The 20,528-nt window shown below is 40.8% G+C and overlaps 2 gene segments (V, D, J or C); both read right to left on the reverse strand.

The window, feature by feature from the left end:
• Window positions 1-4,427: 4,427 nt before the first annotated feature.
• Window positions 4,428-5,367, reverse strand: LOC126958359 (T cell receptor alpha variable 38-2/delta variable 8-like). The segment is given in 2 exon segments: window positions 4,428-4,978; window positions 5,228-5,367. Coding segments are annotated over 2 exon segments (357 nt in total).
• Window positions 5,368-14,564: 9,197 nt separating this feature from the next.
• Window positions 14,565-15,326, reverse strand: LOC126958357 (T cell receptor alpha variable 38-1-like). The segment is given in 2 exon segments: window positions 14,565-14,969; window positions 15,207-15,326. Coding segments are annotated over 2 exon segments (363 nt in total).
• Between the last annotated feature and the right edge of the window lie 5,202 nt (window positions 15,327-20,528).

The raw sequence follows: 20,528 nt of genomic DNA on the forward strand, positions 1-20,528 counted from the left end.
TAGTCCAGTCCTTCCTAAAGTAGTTAACCCAGATTTTTCAGTTTTATTAGCCAACAGATTTTTGTTTTGTTTTGTTTTGCTTCAGTTACTTTGATCTGGGCTCTCTCTTACTTGCATACTATTCTATGTACAAGCATCTTTTTAAAATTACAGTTTTACTTATAATAGCTCCAGTTTGGAAACAATGTACTTATCATGCTTACTGTATTTGTTGATTTACTCGATCAATAACTCAAGTTAGGCCGGGCGCAGAGGCTCATGCCTGCAAACCCAGCACTTTAGGAGGTCGAGGTAGGCGGATCAATTGAGGTCAGCAGTTTGAGACCAGCCTGGCCAACACAAGGAAACCCCCACTAAAAATTCAAAAATTAGCTGTGCAGGGTGGTGCACACCTGTAATCCCTGCTACTCGGGAGGCTGAGGCAGGAGAATTGCCTGAACCTGGGAGGCAGAGGTTGCAGTGAGCTAAGATTGCACCACTGCACTCCAGCCTGGGTGACAGAGTGAGACTCCATCTGAAAAAAAAAAAAAAAAAAAAAAACACTCTCAAGTTATTGAGTAAAATGAAGTATATTTCAAAAATATAATATAGCCATGGAAAACTCATGCTATAGAAAAACTGCTTGTTTATATGGGAGCATTTTCACAATATATTAGTTTTTCACTGAAGCAAAAAAATGGAAAAGCAGATTTCATAGAAACACCCAACCATATACAAAAAAGTTTAAAAAGTTACAAAGGAAGGATTTTCCTATGATAACTTGGAAATTTGGATAACTTGGGAAGGTTAGAAATTTCTTCTTAACTCTTGTATTCTTCATAGAGTTATACAAAATGACATTTGAAATATTTATTAATGCCCCTGCCAAAGACTGCATTTTTAAACCTAAACGCTATTGAAAAATGCACTGAAGAAGTTTAAAATATTGTGTAATCCCAAGTCAAATAATTACAAACTAATGTTAAAAAGGCACAAATTTCCTATGTAAACAATAATGGTAATAGTGTCATTTTTACATTTAACTTCTATTAATAAAGATAATTGAAATAAGTCTCATCTTGCAATTACTACTCTAGAAAAAGTGAGGACTACAAGTGCATGTATGGCATACAGCACTGTCTTCATGAATTTCTTTCTTATGTTCTATGTGTCTGTTACATTAATAAGACTGAGATGCTATAGCAGTTTGCCACCCTTTGGGAAGGCAAAAAGTCCAGTGGTTAAGGTGTCATACATTGTGTGATTCTAGGCATTTTGGCCTCTTTGAACTTATATTAATTCTTCACATAAAATTAGAATATCAATAGTAGCTACAGCATGGATTTGTTGGGACTACTAAATGATATAAGGCATGTCATGCACCTCTCAGAATATGGGGTGCATATAGATACTCAATAATTGTTAGCTACTACTAATATTTTTATTATCAGCATGATACTGTTGTTACTATTAATTTTTGACATGCCATACAGTCCTATGAGTTAGCTCAGAATTCTGAGTTGACACAACTATAGAGGAGATAGCAAAATAGAAAATTTATCCATTTTTACTCTACAATGTTTAATGAGGAAAATGCCCATCAATTAATTACCTTCATTCAAAAAACTTTAAAAAATCATTTCTGTGAATTAAAGATTGTTGTAAGCACAGTTGCTATTGAAATGAGTAAAACTGTGTCCTTGGTAACTAACAGTTTGCATTTTAGTGAGGAGACAGTGAAAAATACCTATAAACACCATGAAGTGTTAGATTTGCCACATTAGAAATATGCTTAGGGTTTCAGTTAGGAGATAAAGAAGAAAGTGATCAGTTCTACCGGTGCAAGAGGGTCAGGACAAGGATTCAGAGAAGAGAGGAGGCTTGCGAACCTTTCAAATAATAGGCAAGTGGTTAGTTGGGGATGGGCATTCCATGCTGAGGGGACAATGCTGGCAAAGGCATAGATGTAGGAAACAATTTCATTTGCTGAGAGGTTGAGCGTGTATGGTGTTGGGAGATGGGAATATAGCAACAAATGAGGCAAAGTTGCTAAGCAGGGGACAGCCTAATTAATCCATGAATAGATGACCCTGACCATTTACCCTATCAGGCATAGTAAGTGCTGGAAATACAGTGGTGGCCTCTGCTTTGACGGACCTATATTCTAAATAATCAGGGCCTTTCTGTGGGAAATGAGGCTTTATTGAGGCAGAGGTATGTGTACATGATCTGATTTTTATTATAGGATGCTCACTCAGGCAGCTATGTGAAGCAATGTTTGAAGGGTGTATTTTAGTCTGTTTTCATGCTGCTGATAAAGACATACCCAAGACTGGGAAGAAAAAGAGGTTTAATTGGATTTACAGTTACACGTGGCTGGGGAGGCCTCAGAATCATGGTGGGAGGTGAAAGGCATTTCTTACATGGCGGCGGCAAGAGAAAAATGAGGAAGAAGCAAAGGCAGAAACCCCTGATAAACCCATCAGATCTTGTGAGACTTAATTCACTATCACGAGAATAGCATGGGAAAGAACAGCCCCGGTGTTTCAATTACCTCCCCCTGGTTCCCTCCCACAACATGTGGGAATTCTGGGAGATACAATTCAAGTTGAGATTTGAGTGGGGACACAGCTAAACCAAATTAAAAGGGGACGCAATTGAAGGTAGACAGAGTAGATGAATGATTATTTATTAATTCAAATGAGAGGAGCTGCATGAAAGCACTAGAAGCAAGGATGGAAAGAAATGAGTTTAGATATGAAACTTGGTAACTAGCCTGAATCTAAGTCTGCGTGACTGATGGGCCTCAGGGGTAAAAGGGAGGGCAAAACCTGAATAGCCTGAAGGTGTCTTCCTTGTGTGAGAGAAAGGTTTTATTTTGATTGGTGCCTACCCTACTTTTCCAGACAAGTAGAAGCCTAGGTGCTGAGCTGGGCTAGGGTGTGGCGTTACAGAAGCTGTTGTGTTTGGGAAATGACTCAGCAATCTGAATTATGATTCCGCAGTTTGGTCTTGGCCTCCCCTTAGCATCTCCCACATCCAGTCGCTCTCACCACTCATTCCAAACAGACCCCCAACCTAAACTCTGCAGCCTGCTTATTGAACTTAATTATTTCAGCAGTTTGTCATTCCAAACTGCCTCTCACCACCCACAGTGAGCAGATGGAATAAAATGCTCCACAAGAGGCTTAATAGTGAAGGAGATGTATTGGGGGAATTGTGGGCATAAAAAGAAATGTTGGCATTATTTTTTTCATTTATTTTAATTTTTCCCTTAGCATAAGGGAGAATCCTCTCACGGTCCAGGCATCTCCCAATTCTGAGAATTCTCCCAAGTCTCAGAAGACATAGGTGTGGTGACTTGGACCATGGCAGCTGCTTGGCCTTACTGTTAGACCAGGTTTATCTAAATTGTCACCACCTGCTAGACTGCCTTACCAGAAGCAATTACAGCATTACCAGAAGTTAACTTCCTTTTTTATTTTTATTTTTTAATTTTTTTTAGCATTTGCTGGTGAGTACTAGCAGTACATGAAATCCTACTTGACAATTGTTTGCTTTCTTTCCTTACTTTCTTATGTCAAGACAAATGATGCTTTAAAGAACGTTAAGAAATACAGGATGAAGCCAGGTTAAAGTCAGAAAGAATGATGGATGGATGGGAAACAGTGAGTCTGACATGATGTAGTGGTTTTTTTGCACCATTTTATAATTAGAAAGTAATAAGGTATGCATAAAAATCTGATAGCCCAGGCTGGAAAGTCGAGGGTGAAGAAATTCCCCAAACTGGAAACACAGGAATAGCAAACTTTTATTGTGTTCCTGAATCTTGAGCAAGGCTGAGGAGGAAAAAAAGAAGAAAAAATAAAGGCTTGTGGAGATGGTAAGAAATTCAGTTTTGGATATATATATATATATATATATATATATATATATATATATATATTATTTATTTATTTATTTATTTATTTTTTTGAGACGGAGTCTCTCTCTGTCGCCCAGGCTGGAGTGCAGTGGCCAGATCTCAGCTCACTACAAGCTCCGCCTCCCGGGTTTACGCCATTCTCCTGCCTCAGCCTCCCGAGTAGCTGGGACTACAGGCGCCCGCAACCACGCCTGGCTAGTTTTTTGTATTTTTTAGTAGAGACGGGGTTTCACTGTGTTAGCCAGGATGGTCTCGATCTCCTAACCTCATGATCCGCCCGTCTCGGCCTCCCAAAGTGCTGGGATTACAGGCTTGAGCCACCGCGCCTGGCCTTTTGGATATATTGACTTTGATATGATCATGGGATGTACAGACAGATAGTAATTAAAATAATAAAGCAAAAATACATAATTCTAAAAGAATAGAGCTTTAGGTCAAGCTCTAAGATTCTCTGGATAGCAGTGATGCTTAGAATATGTTATCTGACCTATGTAACACACGGGCTTGTGCAGGTTTAATGAATTAACACGTGAAGGTATTTTGAAAATCTATAAAGCATGTGTGGATTCATTATTTTATTACTATTTCAAAAATTACAGCTGATAGACATCCCCTCTGTGTTTCCTATAGTCAGATACATTTTTTTTTTCCTTTAGTGAAGACAATTATTTCCTCTTTGTGTTCCTATAACCCTGAACACTTCCCCCTGACCTTTACACAGATGCTGAGGTCTGAGGTTTCTGTAAGCCTCTCCCTGTTGCTTATTTCATTGTGCGCTCCTATAAGCACAGAAATACATCGCGGCGTCCCCCAGCTGTGAGTCTGAGATCTTGAGACTGAAGGATTTGGTTGCTTTCTGGAAGTTCACAGAGAAACGATTCTCTGTTGCATTCTGTTGCTTATAAGCTTCTTGGCGAATAATGAGAATCATCTGCCTGCTGGGAGGCTGCTTGTACCAGAACAAATAATAATCACTGTCACTGGTGTCGTATGTGCAGCTCAGGGTCACGGTCTCTGCCTCCTGCACAGACATCTCTGGTTGAGACTGAGTGACTGTCTGGGCCATGCCGGATTCTGTGGGAAAGAGGAGAGAAAGGACTTCACTGGGATATCATGTGGAAGAGAGAAACAGACTCACAAGCCTGTTCCCATTGCAACCCAGCTTTCTACCTCTTGATCCAAACCTCTGACAAAATCCATCAACTTTCTTGCCTCTAATATCTGGGCCCAATGAGGAGATTAGATTTCTGCACGATTAATGTTTCTTCCCACTTCTCTGTTCTATTGAATACTAGTTAAGGTAAATACATGTGCCTTCCTTACCAAGACAGGTGGAGATCACAAGTGCCCACAGGAAGCCGGGGCATGCCATGCTCACAGGTCCCTGCTGCCGGGTGAGAAGCCTCCTCTTCTGATCTGAACCTTGAGTATCAGCTGTACTGGTGCTGTAGCTGCTTTAGAACAGGAAATGGGATGTCAGGTGGGCTGTTTATGATGTCTCCCTTAGGGAAAGCTCCTTGACACTTTTTGTCTTTTGCTTCAGAAAATAAAACTTTGACTATAATGTCTAATGAAAAAAAGATGTTGTCGGAACTGTAATTTATTTGGGAATAAAAATGAAGAGGAAAGGGAGCTGATAAATTGTTTTTTAAAGACATAATTTGGAAAGGAGAATGAGATGGGTGGGGAAAAGACAGGCCAAGCTGATGTTGTGACTTCAGTTTTCTCTATAAGCTTTTGTTGTCTTTCCACTTTCTCTCTCTCTCTTTCCTTCCCGTCTACCCTTTCTCCTTCCCTTCCCCTTACTCCTCTTTTTTCCTTTATTTTCCTTCCTTCTTTCCTTTTTTTCTCTCCCTCCTCTGTCTTGAAGCCAATATCAGAAAATTGTTTCTGGGTTATGATAACACAGGTATTGGTTATGTAATTGTTTGACCAAATTGTATTTTAATACTTTGAGAAATGATGAAAAATAATGACAACAACAATAACATTCAGATAGTCTAGAGAAAATTGAAACCAGAATTTTGATATCTAATTATACTGTAATTTGCTGAAGACTTTCTTTTTTAAAAAAAGAATATCTGATTTTGGCTGTGTCAAGAAGCTCTACAATACTGGTGGCAAGGGCTTTTGTGTGCTTCTGTTAATGACTTTGTGAAGGAAGACTCAGAACAATTAACATAAAATTCATTTGGGAACATTCTGTGTTGCACATCTGACAGCTTTTCCTTGGCACCTGATTTTTCCTCATGCACACATTCTTCTTTGAGGGAGGAAAGGTCAGGAATTAGTCTTCATTTTGTAGAAGAGACAACAGAGCAAAAATGAAAACTCACAATACAGAGAACTACTCGTTTCATTTGCATTAATTCTCTCTCCCTATTGAATTTGTGCCATCCAATCTTAGATAAGACTTCTCTATAGTTCAGCTTTATGTAAACTTTTCCCCCTGTAAAACAAGAAGGAGACTGAAAGACTAAATTAAAAGCTGTATAGGGAGCGGTGGTCTTAACTCTCCCTTCCCATTTATTATTTCCACTTGGAAATGGTATTCACAGCGGGCATTCTGCCACAGATGTTCTTAACTCCAGAGGACTTCTTAAAGTACAGCATGTCGAGTTCTTCTGCAGTGGTCTCTTGTTTGCTTGGTGTTAAATTTCTGCACTACCTACTATTTTCTGGACAAATTCACAGGAAATTGGTAAATATGCTATTACTTTACAATTTACCCCCTTCTCCTCTCTGGTCCTTTTTGTTTTTCCTTTTGAGACAGGGTCTCACTCTGTCGCCCAGGCTGGAGTGCAGTGGCACAACTATGTAGCCTCAACCTCCTGGGCTCAAGTGATGCTCCCACCACAGCCTTCCAAGTAGCTGGGACTACAGGCATGTGCCACCACTCTCTAGTCTGTATAGGAAACTCTAGATGGTTGGGCTGTCTTCTCTCCCAGTCTCAGGTCAGCTGCAGCTATGAGTTCACTAATTAGGGTCTCAAGAGTGAACGTTTTCTGCCTCTTGCCTGGGCTCACTGGGCCTGCAATTGCAATGCTGACTGGGGACTCCAATGCTGCAATGGATCTTGCCATTTCAGATGCGATTGGGCATATTCAGGGTGGTGTGGCCATAGATAGATCTTGCCGCTTTAGACAAGATCTATCTTTTTTTGTGACCCTCTGGGGCCTATGCAATAAGAACTTTAGTATCTTGTATTTATCATCCAATCAGTTCCCAGCTTCCACAGTTAATCAAGTTATTGAACATTGAAGACCAAATAAAGCGATGTATATAAAAGAACTTGTAAGTGGGCAAATATGGGTGGGGTGGGCAGAACGCTGCCTGTTTGTGGAAGCAGAACCCCTTCTGGGCAGTCTGGGAAATTCTACTGTGCTTCCTTGGGATATCAACCCTACTGGAGTTAGCTAGTTAGACTATAAACAGTGAAAACCAGGAGAAAAATATGTGAGTATCACACACCTACTCTCACGTTCTCATGGGAGAATTGTTACAGATTCAAAAACCGAGGCACATCAGCAATTAATGGCACAAGTGGGAGAAGCCGCTCCAATTATTGAGACAGCCCCTCTTAGATGAGTGGATCTTGATGAAAGAACACTCAGGGTGCCCAGTCCTAATCACCTCAGATAGCTCATGGTTACGGTTCTTGTGACTGTGAATTCCTTATCTGAAAATACAGTGAACAAAAAATGTTTTAAAAGTCTTTTAAACAAGATTTTCTCTGATTTGTTATATTCATTTACAATATTCGTTTGGTCAGAGGAGGTGATGAAGATGGTTTACTAACCCCTGAGTGGAGATCCCAATGCAGGGTGGAGGGGGTGGTGCATTTAGGTGCTTTCAGGGGCATGTAGGTTCCCTGCAGCACAGAAGTAGATGGCTAAGTCCCTCGACTGGGTGGTCTTGGGCTTCAGGGAGAGGTGGAGCTGGTACTAGCACTGAAGGAGGCTGCTTATCTTCCCTTGCACTACAAAACCCTAGTTAACAAGAACAGAAACAAAGGCATTAGACTTGTTCTAGATCTTTTTCATTCTATACCCATGGATCTGAAACACTGTTCAGATAATTATAGTAGATGATAAAACATCTTTCCTTCGTGGATGGGGTGATAGTTAATTTTAGGTGTCAACTTGACGGAATTAAGGAATACCTAGAGAACTGGTAAAGCATTATTTTTGGGTATGTTTGTGAGGGTGTTTCCAGAGGACATTAGCTTGTGAGTCTTAATGGAATATGTGGGGAAGATCCATCTTCAGTGTGGGCATCCAGTCTGCTAGGGCCCTGGGTAGAACAGAAACCTAGGAAAAGCAGCTTGTTCTCTCTCTCCCCTGGAGCTGGGATACGCTCTTTTTCTCTTGCCCTTAGACACAAGAACTCTGGGATCTGTGGCCTATGGACTCCAGGACTTATGCCAGTGGCTCCCTGGGTTCTCAGGCTTTTGGATTTGGGCTAGCCACCCTACTGCCAGCACCCCAGGTTCTCTAGTTTGCAGACAGTTTGTCACGGGACTTCTCAGCCTCCATAATTGCATGAGCCAATTCTTCTAATAAATCCCCTCTCATATATCTATATATTCATCCTATTGGTTCTGTCTCTCTGGAGAACAGAGACTGGTTCTGTCTTTCTGGACAGTTGGTCAGGAAGAGCTTTCCTCTTTCTTGATAGCAAATTTTCTTAAAAAGATGAATTAAGGGTAAGTTAAATAAAGGGTGAATTAAATATTTTATTTACTTTTTGAATCCCTTCTGTAAAATGTAGAGACTAGTTCTCAGAACCTTCTGAGTCCTCTGTGTTCTTGATGACATGAATTCACTCAGCTCTCATCCAGGCCAAAGCCACCAGATCACAAATACAGTTCCTAAAAGCTCCTCCATGGTTTGACCTTTCTAAACTGGTGGAAAATTTGATTCCAGGATGTGGAAATCTGACCTAGTCTCTACAGACAACATAGGATTTGTTCTAGTTATTTCGTATGTATTAGGAATAGCAGATTCTTCAAAATGAGATCGGTTTTTTGTAAATAACTGCTATAAACAGCAGCAAACACTGCCCTCTTCAGGTCAAAGAGATAATTACAGAGGCAGTTTCTAGGACTTCTCCGTGTGGAAAGAACTTGGCTTAGTAAGAAATGTATTCTAGAAGTAATCTTTTTACGAGTTTCAGATTTATGTTTCCACTAAATCAAAATACTTGGATGTTTAAATTGTATCTGTCCTTTCCTTTATCATTGCTTTCTTAAATTCTACCTTCTATCACATCTTACATCCTCAGAGAAACCTTTTGCCTTGATATTCTTTCAGAAATATAGCATGATTATAATTTAAACTTTAAGCTTAATATTTGTGCCTTATCAGCACTTATTATGTGCTTAATACTGTGCTAGGAGCAGTGAGGAATTATGAAGGGTACAAGGCAAACTCTATCTGCATAGACAATATAATGTATTTGGGGAGGAAAGATGAGTACCTTGAAACAACAGCAAATGCCTCAAGAAGGTATGTCAGTAAGAGTTGGATTGTTTGGTTCACAGTTGGTACTGTATGACATTTGAAAGAGAAGGAATTAAAGGATTCTTTGATTATTGGAGAAGAAATCTTGGAGGGAAGAGAGATTTCTGATGGTGGTTGTAAGATTCATATGGTTTAAGCAGTCAGAAATATACATAAAAGAGAAATTTGGGTGGGTGGAACAACCAGTAGAGAAATGCTAGAGGTAGCAATGAGCTTTAAGTGCTTATGAGCCAGTAAGGGTAATAAACTGACTAGAAGAGAGACATATTTTGGGAATAACTAGGAACGAAGTTTAAATAGTAAAGGGTCAGAAAATTTGGGGAGGGGAAATGAGAGACAGTTGAAAGAGCTAAAACTTGGAAAGTAAAGTTTTTGAACACTGAAAAGACATAATCACATATCTGCAGAGATGGGAGTTTAGCAAATGCGATTTGCCTCATCATCTTTTGAAAAAAATGTGACATCTATTTTTTACAATTACTCACTCAAGCACTCACTTGCCTTTATTAGCTCAGCCCAGTAAGGTTCACCTTGAACTCTCCTCTGTTCTTTCTTTGTTAAATTTTCAAAGAATCTTTGGATTTCCAAAGATTCCTTGTATTAGTTTGATTTCCTCCCAAAACAGAGCCTGAAACTAACTTGGGTGAAAGTAGTTTATTTAGGAAGTGATCTCAGGAAGCAGGAGTGAGAAAATGGGTAAAGCAGGATGCCCACTCTCACCACTTTTATTCAGAATAGTGCTGGAACTCCTAGCCAAAGCAACTGGCAAGAGAAAGAAATAAAAGGCATCCAAACTGGAAAATAAAAAGTCAAATTATCTGTTTGCTGATGATATGCCTTATACCTAGAAAACCCTCAAGGCTCCTCCAAAAGACTCCCAGATTTGATAAGTGAATTTAGTAAAGTTTCAAGATACAAAATCAATGTACAAAATAAGTAACATTTCTATACATCAGTAACAACCAAGCTGCAAACCAAATTTATAATAGCCACAAAATAATCCCATTTATCATAACCACAAAATAATACCTAGAAATACACTTAAACAAAAAAGTAAAAGATCTCTACTAGAAAAACTACAAAACACTGATGAAAGAAATTGTGGATGACCCAAATAAATGAAAAAACATCTCATGCTTATGAACTGGAAAAAGCAATATTATTAAAATGACCATATTGCCTAAAGCCGTATGTAGATTCCATGCAATTCCTATCAAAATACCAACATTACTTTTCACAGAATTAGGAAAAAATGCTAAAATTAATATGAAACAAAAAAAGAGCCTGAATGCCAAAGCAATCCTAAGCAAAAAGAAAAATCTTGATGCAGCCGGGCGCGGTGGCTCAAGCCTGTAATCCCAGCACTTTGGGAGGCCGAGACGGGCGGATCACAAGGTCAGGAGATCGAGACCATCCTGGCTAATCCGGTGAAACCCCGTCTCTACTAAAAAATACAAAAAACTAGCCGGGCGAGGTGGCAGGCGCCTGTAGTCCCAGCTACTCCGGAGGCTGAGGCAGGAGAATGGCGTGAACCCGGGAGGTGGAGCTTGCAGTGAGCTGAGATCTGGCCACTGCACTCCAGCCTGGGCGACAGAGTGAGACTCTGTCTCAAAAAAAAAAAAAAAAAAAAAAAGAAAAAATCTGGATGCATCATATCACCTGACTTGAAATGATACTACAAGGCTATAGTACCAATATAGCATCGTATTGGTATTAAAAATAGACTCACAGATCAATGGAACAGATTATGGAATCCAGAAATAAAGCCACATACCTACAACTAACTGATCTTTGACAAAGTAGACAAGACATACACTGGGGAACGGACACCCTATTCAATAAATAGTGCTGGGAAAATTAGCCACACACAGAAGAATGAAACTGGATCTGTTTCTCTTACTATGTACAAAAAGTAAGTCAAGATGGATTAAAGGTTGAAATATAAAACCTGAAACTATAAAAATTCTGTAAGAGAACCTAGGAAAAACTCCTCTGGATCTTGGCTTAGGCAAAGAATTTCCGACTGAGAACTTAAAACAAATGCAGCAAAACAAAAAATAGACTAATGGGACTTAAACTAAATAGCTTCTGCACCACAAAATATATAATCAACAGAGTAAATAGACAACCTACAGAATGAGAGAAAATATTTGCAAACCATGGATCCAACAAAGGACTAATATCCAGAATCTACAAGGAACTCACACAACTCAACAAGCAAGAAACAAGCCCATTGAAAAGTGTGCAAAGCACGTATGTTTATTGCAGCACTATTCACAATAGCAAAGACTTGGAATCAACCCAAATGTCCATCAGTGACAGATTGGATTAAGAAAATGTGGCACATATACACCATGGAATACTATGCAGCCATAAAAAAGGATGAGTTTGAGTCCTTTGTAGGGATTTGGATGCAGCTGGAATCCATCATTCTTAGCAAACTATCACAAGAACAGAAAACCAAACACCGCATGTTCTCACTCATAGGTGGGAACTGAACAATGAGATCACTCGGACTCAGGAAGGGGAACATCACACACCGGGGCCTATCATGGGGAGGGGGTTGGGGGGAGGGATTGCATTGGGAGTTATACCTGATGTAAACGACGAGTTGATGGGTGCAGCACAGCAACATGGCACAAGTATACATATGTAACAAACCTGCACATTATGCACATGTACCCTACAACTTAAAGTATAATAATAATAAATAAATTAAAAAAAAAAAAAAAAAAAAGTGTGCAAAGGACATGAACAGACTTTTCTCAAAAAAAGACATACAAATGGTCAGCAAGCATGAGAAAATGCTCAACACCAGGAATCATCAGATAAATGCAAATTAAAACCACAATGAGATACCATCTCACATCAGTTAGAATGGCAATCATTAGGAAGTCAGAAAACAACAGATGTTTGGTAAGCATGCAGAGAAAAGGGAACACTAATTCACTGTTGGTGGGAATGTAAATCAGTACAACCTCTATGGAAAACAGTATGGGGATTTCTCAAAGAACTAAAAATAAAACTACTCTTCAACCCAGCATTTCACTACTGGGTATCTACCCCTCCCCCAAAGAAATTATTATATCAAAAATATAACTTCACTGTTATGTTGATCACAGCACTATTCACAACAGAAACGATATGAAATCAACCTAAGTGTCCATCAATGGATGATTAAATAAAGGAAATGTCACACACACACACCATGGAATTCTACTCAGCCATAAAAAGAATAAAATCATGTCTTTTATGGCAACATGGATGGAACTGGAGGCCATTATCTTAAGTGAAGTAACTCAGAAACAGAAATTTAAATACTACATATTCTTACTTATAAATGGGAGCTAAATAATGCATAGACATGGACAAAGATAACAGACATTGGAGGCTCGAAAAGGTGGGAGTGTGGGAGGAGAATGAGGAATGAGAAAGCACCTATTGAGTACCATGTACACTATTCAGGTGATGGTTACACTGAAACCCCATACTTCACCACTGCACAATATATCCATGTATCATAAGTGGCACTTGTACTCCCTTGATCTATAAAAATAAGCTATAAAAGAAGAAATTGGGTCGAGCAATACCTGACTCAAGTGGGACTTGGTTCTGATAGGATCTCCCAAGAAGCATACAGGTTGCCTCTCAGAATTGTCTACTTAAAGGACACAAAGCTAGTCCGTTTATCCCCTGGCTGTTTTTCCCCATTGGTTGGTGTTTGCCAACAGGGGTGGTAGTGTCCCTATAATTTCAGGCTGTGCTTGCCCTTAAACTAAGAGATCTCCTGAGACATTAGAGAAGGCCTTGGGGTAGAAAGCAACAAAATAAAACAAAACAAAACAAAACATAGAGTATGCTTAATGCTGGATGTTACCAGCATGAGGTGAGTGTGATTGTCTACCACAACTCTAGCTAAAATCAGAGAGACATTTGGATGGGAGAACAAGGCACATATGATATCAGTTACAGTCCTTTCTTTGCACTGCTCAGATGCATGCTTGCCCTACATTATTTCCATTGTGTCACTGTGTCTTCAAGGTTGCCTCTGACTACAATCTCTCTAATGCTCTTAATACGGGAAGGTTGCATGACATGAGCTTCTGTTCTTTAAAACTTCATTGCTGAAGAGTCTCAGTTCTTGGTCACGTTGCCCTTTTCAGGTCTTGTTGCTACAAGAACTGTTGCTTGCTGCTTGTATTGGGCATGGAAACATCAGCAGACACCAGTGTGAAATATTTACATTATAGCCACATTCCTCCTCACCCTCCTTGAGTCACAACAACCTGGTGCTTCATGATAATTAGGGTCAATTACCCCTTCCAGTCTAATAGCTCCTCTCTTTGCCTGCTGGGCTGTTGGCACAGAGAGTTCAGAGTGACCTAAACGTGGCAGCCATAGCTGCAGGTTACTAAATCCCTGAAGGGAGCATCCTTCCTTGGGAACTAGGACCTCTGATCTAGGAGAACCTAGGGTTGTGGGAAAGGGAAACACAAATTCTGAAAATGAGTTATAGGGAGTGATATGAGAAGACTCTATTCTATGTCTATTTCTTGGTTTCTAAACTTTTGCCACAATACCATGTATCAGCCAGTGGTTTAACGAATATTATCATTTTCTGAAACATAGCATTCCAATCACTGAGGTGTTGCCCACGAGCTGGCCCTTCAACGGAGCATTTTAAAGCCTTTTCATCATTCTTCTAGGTTCTACTGCAGGTGGACGTAGGTCATCTCTTAAGTCTGTGGTGGGCCCAGCTGGTCCCCTTCCTGGTTATGCCACCATTGTCACACCCGTTGCGTTCTAAAATGGGTGCCTTGTTCTGAGGAGATGCAGCTTTGGATTAGATGGACAAATAAAAGAACAAGCAACAATTAACAATGGAAAAGACTTAAAATTCCTGGAGGTAAGAGTGCCCAGGCAAATTATAAAAATTTTCTGGACAGAGAAAATGCTTAGGAAGTCTGACCTGTAATAAGTACCTTAGTGAAGGCACTTTGTCAAACTGGAATGCAATGCACACGTCATTATCTGTACTGTTACTTTAAGGATTGAAGCTTGCAGACAGCCATCTCTCTGAGTTTCTTATAGGAGAAGAAATAGGAGAAGCTTTTATTTCCAAGAGAAGTCAGTGATTTTCTATACCTATTACCCCACCACCTCCCTTGCACCCTATGACCTTTGCACAGATGCTGAGGTCTGAGGTTTCTGTAAGCCTCTCCCTGCTGCTCATCTCATTGTGTGCTTCATGAAAGCACAGAAATACATCGCGGCGTCCCCCAGCTGTGAGTCTGAGATCTTGAGACTGAAGGATTTGGCTGCTTTCTGGAAGTTCACAGAGAAGCGGTTCTCCGTTGCATTCTGTTGCTTATAAGCTTCTTGGCGAATAATGAGAATCATCTGCCTGCTGGGAGGCTGCTTGTACCAGAACAAATAATAATTACTCTCACTGGTGTCATATGTGCAGCTCAGGATCACGGTCTCTGCCTCCTGCACAGACATCTCTTGTTGAGACTGAGTGACTGTCTGGGCCATGCCGGATTCTGTGGGAAAGAGGAGAGAAAGGACTTCACTGGGATATCATGTGGGAGAGAGAAACAGACTCACAAGCTGACTGCCATTCCCACACACCTTTCTTTGTGATTCCAGCCTCAGGGAGCATATTTCTGCCTCCAGGTAGCTGGGCTCTAAGAGGTTAGAGCAGTCGCTGTTCTGTTAATCCCTCCTGCTTCACAGCCCCATTAGATGCCTTTATAAAGAAAGACCTACATCTTCCTTACCGAGACAGGTGGAGACCACGACTGCCCACAGCAAGCTAACATGTGTCATGCTGGCAGCGCTCCCCTGTAGAGTGAAAAGTCTTCTGCTCTGATCTGGGTTCTCCTCTGTGCTTGGTGAGAATTCTCCTTCAGGGCAGGAAATGCTATGATAGGTGGGTGGGTGACTAGGTTTCAAGGAGGGAAATGTTTCTGAATACTTTTTGGTCTCTCAGAAAATAGGCCTCTGGTTATAATTTCAAATGAAAATAAAAAATGTTTCTGGAGTGCTTTTAGCTAGCTTAGTAGAAAAATAAAGAGAAAATGGAGCTGGCAAATTTGTTTTTAATAAGACCTAATCTTGGAGAGGAGAGCCTGACCCGGAAGGGTGGGCAGAAACCTCTGACTCCGTTCACAACAAATGGCAAACTGTGATTTTATTTTTCTTCTTATTTAAAAAAAATAAAACTTACAAAGCAAATCTTATGAAATATGAACACTTAATTTTGGGTGATAAGAATATGCCTGTTTATATTCAATTTTTTACATTTTTACAATTTCTTAAAATAATGAGAAAAAAGGTATATGCTTGTGGCTGAAAAGAGCATCGACTAAATTCAGAGATAAGTAAAAGCAGAATATGTAGTGTCTAATTGTGCTCACATTTTACATGGATTAAAAAAAACCTTGTTGGCCAGGTGGTGGCTCACACCTGTAATCCCAGCACTTTGGGAGGCCGAGGTGGGCGGATCACTTGAGGTCAGGAGTTTGAGACCATCCTGGGCAACATGGTAAAACTCCATCTCTATTAAAAATACAAAAATTAGCTGGGCATGGTAGTACTTGCCTGTAATCCCAGCTACTTGGGAGGCTGAGGCCAGAAAATCTCTTGAACTCCAGAGGCAAAGGTTGCAGTGAGCTGAGATTGTGCCATTGCACTCCGGCCTGGGCGACAGGAGTGAAGCTCCATCTCAAAAAACAAACAAATGCAAACAAACAAACAAACAAAACCACCTTGTTTATGCTATATCAAGAAGCTCTGAAATAACTATTGCAGAAGTTCTCATCAGCACTAAATTGCCTCAGTTTAATTTGTATTTATATCAAGAATTGCTCTCATCATTTTCATTCCATTATGAAAAAATATTGTGAAAAAAACACTTTTTAAATACCTTGCTCTGATTCTTTAGAATTTTGCATTTCCAGAGAGAGTGTTAGGGATCCTTATGTAATTCCTGAGTTGGGGTCCCCAAACTGGGCATATGAATGGGGGCCCTGTTATGTATTGCGTGCTGTCTGAGGAGCATGAGTTCTCTGTCACAGAGGTAGGTGGCTGAGTTTCCCCACTCAGAGAGATGCTTCAGGAGTTGTAAGCACTGGGACCTGTCCTGAATGAGGCTGCTAAAATCCCTGGTGCTGCAAAGCTCAGCTTGGTAGCAATAAGAGAAGGGGCACCAACATTTCTTCTAGATAATCTTCACCCTTGTCTCATGATTTGAATTCCTATATCTCGTTTTTGGATCCCTAAAAGTCAGCTTCAACACAGTAATTTGTGTGTAAATAGTTTATTGTAGGTGATTCTAGGAAACTGTAGTCCAAAAATAAAATTCTAAGGCTCCCCAGCCCCCGCAACCATCTGAGTAGACTTCCTTCTTGGCCAGGGCTCTCTTAAAATTCAACTTGAGAGATTGGTTCAGGCCAGAATGGGAAGTGGCGGTCAGACATGCTTCATCATACCTCTTTGGCATTAACATCAACACAGACCTTAAGTCTGATAAGAAGCATTTACAATCCATTCTCTCTGAAACTTGCTACTTGGAGGCTTCATCTGCCTGATAAAACTTTGGTCTCTACAACCTCTTATCACAATCCAGACATTTCCTATTAATCCCAGGTCTTTAGATAAACTCAACCAATTGTCAACCAAAAAATTTTTAAATCTACCTATAAACTAGAAGCCCCTCACTCCCACTAACCCCACTGCCTCTTGCTTTGAGTTGTCCCGCCTTCCTGGATAGAACCAATGTATTTTTAAAATGTATTTGATTGAAGTCCCATGTCTCCCTAAAATGTATAAGCCAAGCTGCACTGCAACCACCTTTCAGATATTCTCGGGACCTCCTGAGGGCTGTGTCACAGGCCATGGTCACTCATATTTGGCTCAGAATCAATCTCGTTAACTATTTTACAGAGTTTAACTCTTTTTGTTGGCAAAACATGGGTAGGAGGTAAATCAGGGAAGGAAGGAAGCCAATACAGAATGTGCCATCAAGACAGTTACCACTATGGGCAATTGCAGCTTACTGCAGCTGGATAATGTTAGGGGTAGAAGGTTCTGAGTTACTGGTGGTGAATCCATATGGGTCTGCAGCAACCTCAATTCTTGCCTCCTTAGAAGAAAGAATTGGACTGAGGGACATAAGGCAGAAGGAGAGACCAAGGCAAGTTTCAGAACAGGAGTGGAATTTTATTAAAAAGCTTTAGAGCAGGAGAGAAAGGAATGTACGCTTGGAAGAGACCCAACTGGACAACTTGAAGGACAAGTGCAGCCTTTAACCTTAATCCTAAGATTTTATATGCTGACCTACCTCCAGCATCTTGCACCCCTTTCCCATGATTCTTCCCTTAGGGTGGCTGCCCGCCCACATGCGCAGTGCTCTCCTTCCTGCTTGGGAAGTGGGCATGAGCAGTATGTTTAGGAAGTTGTACACATGCCCATCTGAGGCTTTCTTCCTTTTTCTGGTGGAGTGCCCCTAGAAGGTCATACTCCGCTGTTTTGTCTCTTAATGTGCATGCTGGGTTCACTCGGCCAATTCCTGAGATTTTATTGGAAGCCGATTACCAATCTCAAGTGTCTTTATCTGTTGGGCAAGTTGCCAGTGATAATTTGCTGCCAATTATCATTTTTAGAGAGGCAATGTGATAACTGCCAAACCATCACCTGATGATTCCTGGTGGGTGGAGGGGAGAGTCCTCTTGTGCCCCATTCATGCCTGTCTAACTACCTGTCACAATAACTCCAAGAGACAGCATAGCATACTCTTTGGAGCTATGCCAAATGAGTCATGAAGAAACTGGAGTAATCGTGCCTAAACTCACTGTCTATCACTGATTAAGAACTGCTTTTGCAGCATTAACTCTTTTGCATTTCTGGCTTGTTCTCCACACCCTCCACATTCATGGCCAGAAAGTCAAAGTCGTCTTCAGGGTTGCTGGGATTTTCAGCAAGTGGTGTCCAGTGTGTTGGCATGACTGCCTAGGAGATATTGGTAGGGAACCAACAGTATCTATACAGTTCACTCCTTGTCTTGCTCAGATCCACTTGTGCTCTGTGTTAAATCCATACAGATCACTAGTTTTTGTTGTTGTTGCTGCTATTGTTGTTGTTTTTGACAACAAGAGGGTTACTGGGACAAGTTATGCTTGCTATAGTTGGTTCCATGTCTGCAATTCATATTTATTATCTCCTCTATCTACCTTCTATACTACTTATTCTTGATTCTCCTCACCTTCAGCTAACATTTTCTTCTACTGCTCTAGATTTCTTTTCCAGGGAGGTAACCTAGACCTTCATCACTGAGGGGTATAAGCCCCTGGTTAGTCTGCTGTTGTCAGGCTGTAGTTGCTACAGTTGCCTATTTATAATAATCACTGACATGAAAGTGCTAAAAGTCATCCCAGTGAATTCCCTGAGTTGTAGACATATTTCCCCAGTTCTGCTGTGGGGTTAACTTCATGATAATCAGGATCAACTGTCCCTGACACAGTAGTAACTCCATTTTTGGCCTCCAGGACTGCCATGAAGATCCCCAAATTATGAGGTAGTATATATTACCTTGGGTTTGGTAAAAACCTTTCTGTTTCCCTTGTAGAAGCAGCATCCTCCCTTTTCCCCCTCAAAGGGAACCAGAATCCCTAGTCCAGCAGAACCTATAGTTATAAGAACAGGAAGCACAAAAGTGGGTTACTAAAAGTAGTGGTTGATGGGCTGATAGTCCTACTTCCACCCCTTGGTACCCAGGTCCATGTATTTTATGTAACAGGGACACAACGCTATCTTGAAGAATAACTTTTCAGCCCCTCAGTGTGCTGTCCGTATGCTGGTGCTTTAGCTGGGCCCTTAAGTGGTCATTCCAAAGTTCTATCAGGCTAGTGGTTCATGGCTAATGCTATATGATGAAGCTATATGCTATATGACATGACTACTGTCACATGCCCTTGATATAAAGTGGGTCTGTTGATGCAAGGGATGTGAAATCCCTTGATGATCAGAATGATCAATGAGACACTCTGAACCCTCAGTTTATGCAACTATGTGTGGCACTTTAGAGGAGACCACAAATTCATACCCAGAATATGTATTAATAAAAAAAAAATTCCTGATATCTCCAGGGTGGAAGTGGTCCAATGTAATCAACTTGCCAACTAGTGTGTGGTTGGTTCCTTTGAGGGATGATTCCGCATCGAAGGCTCAGTGTTGTATTTACTGCTGACAGGGTGGACATTTGGCAATGAGACAGCCAGGTGGGAGAGGGTCCCTGGAGAAATTCCAAGCGGCCTGTGCAGTGGGGTGGAGTCACAGAAGTTGTCATCCTTTGCAGTGGGGAGGAGCCAGGCTCCTCCTCTTCCTGTGTGGAAGCTGGAATTCGACCTGCTAGGTGGGAAGTGCTCTAGCAGGGACTCTGGCCTTGTGAGAGTCCCTGTTTCCCCCTTTTCTTCCTCTTCACCTAATAAAACCGTGTCTTACTCACCATTCAAATTGTCTGTGAGCCTGAATTTTCGTGGCCATGGGACAAAGAACCCTGTCTTTGAACTAAGGAAAAGTCCTGCAACAGCAACAGAAGTAGCTAAATTTTTCTTGGTGGGAGAAAACCCATGCTTCTGCGCTTATAAAGAAACTTAATTCTGTCACCTCAGCTAATCTGTTCATGGGTCTATTGTTCAAGAAATTGACAAGGACACACATTCTCTGGCTGGCTGGCTGGCTGATATGCTTTGGACGGACCATCTTGTCCACATGGTTGTTCAATGCTTCCTCTGTAATGGGTGTTTTCTTGTGAGTATTGATATAAGAAACAATGATCAAAACAGTTTTGGCCAAAATTCACTGTTCCTTCAGTTCAGAATCATTGCTAAATGTGATTCACCCTCCTCCCACCCTACCTGCTCAGGGCTCTGACCCTAGAAAAGAGCAGGATGCTGGACTCACTGTTTATGACCTCTCCTCACATCATTGACTTCCTTTCTAGCTAGCTGGTTGACATTTTATCCCTTTTAAGGAGAAGACAGCTTTTCTTCCACGTTGTGTTCTCTTTTCCTTTAAACCCTTTGTATCATTTTCCCTCA

This window comes from Macaca thibetana, chromosome 7, assembly GCF_024542745.1.
Source record: "Macaca thibetana thibetana isolate TM-01 chromosome 7, ASM2454274v1, whole genome shotgun sequence".
Lineage (NCBI taxonomy): Eukaryota > Metazoa > Chordata > Mammalia > Primates > Cercopithecidae > Macaca > Macaca thibetana.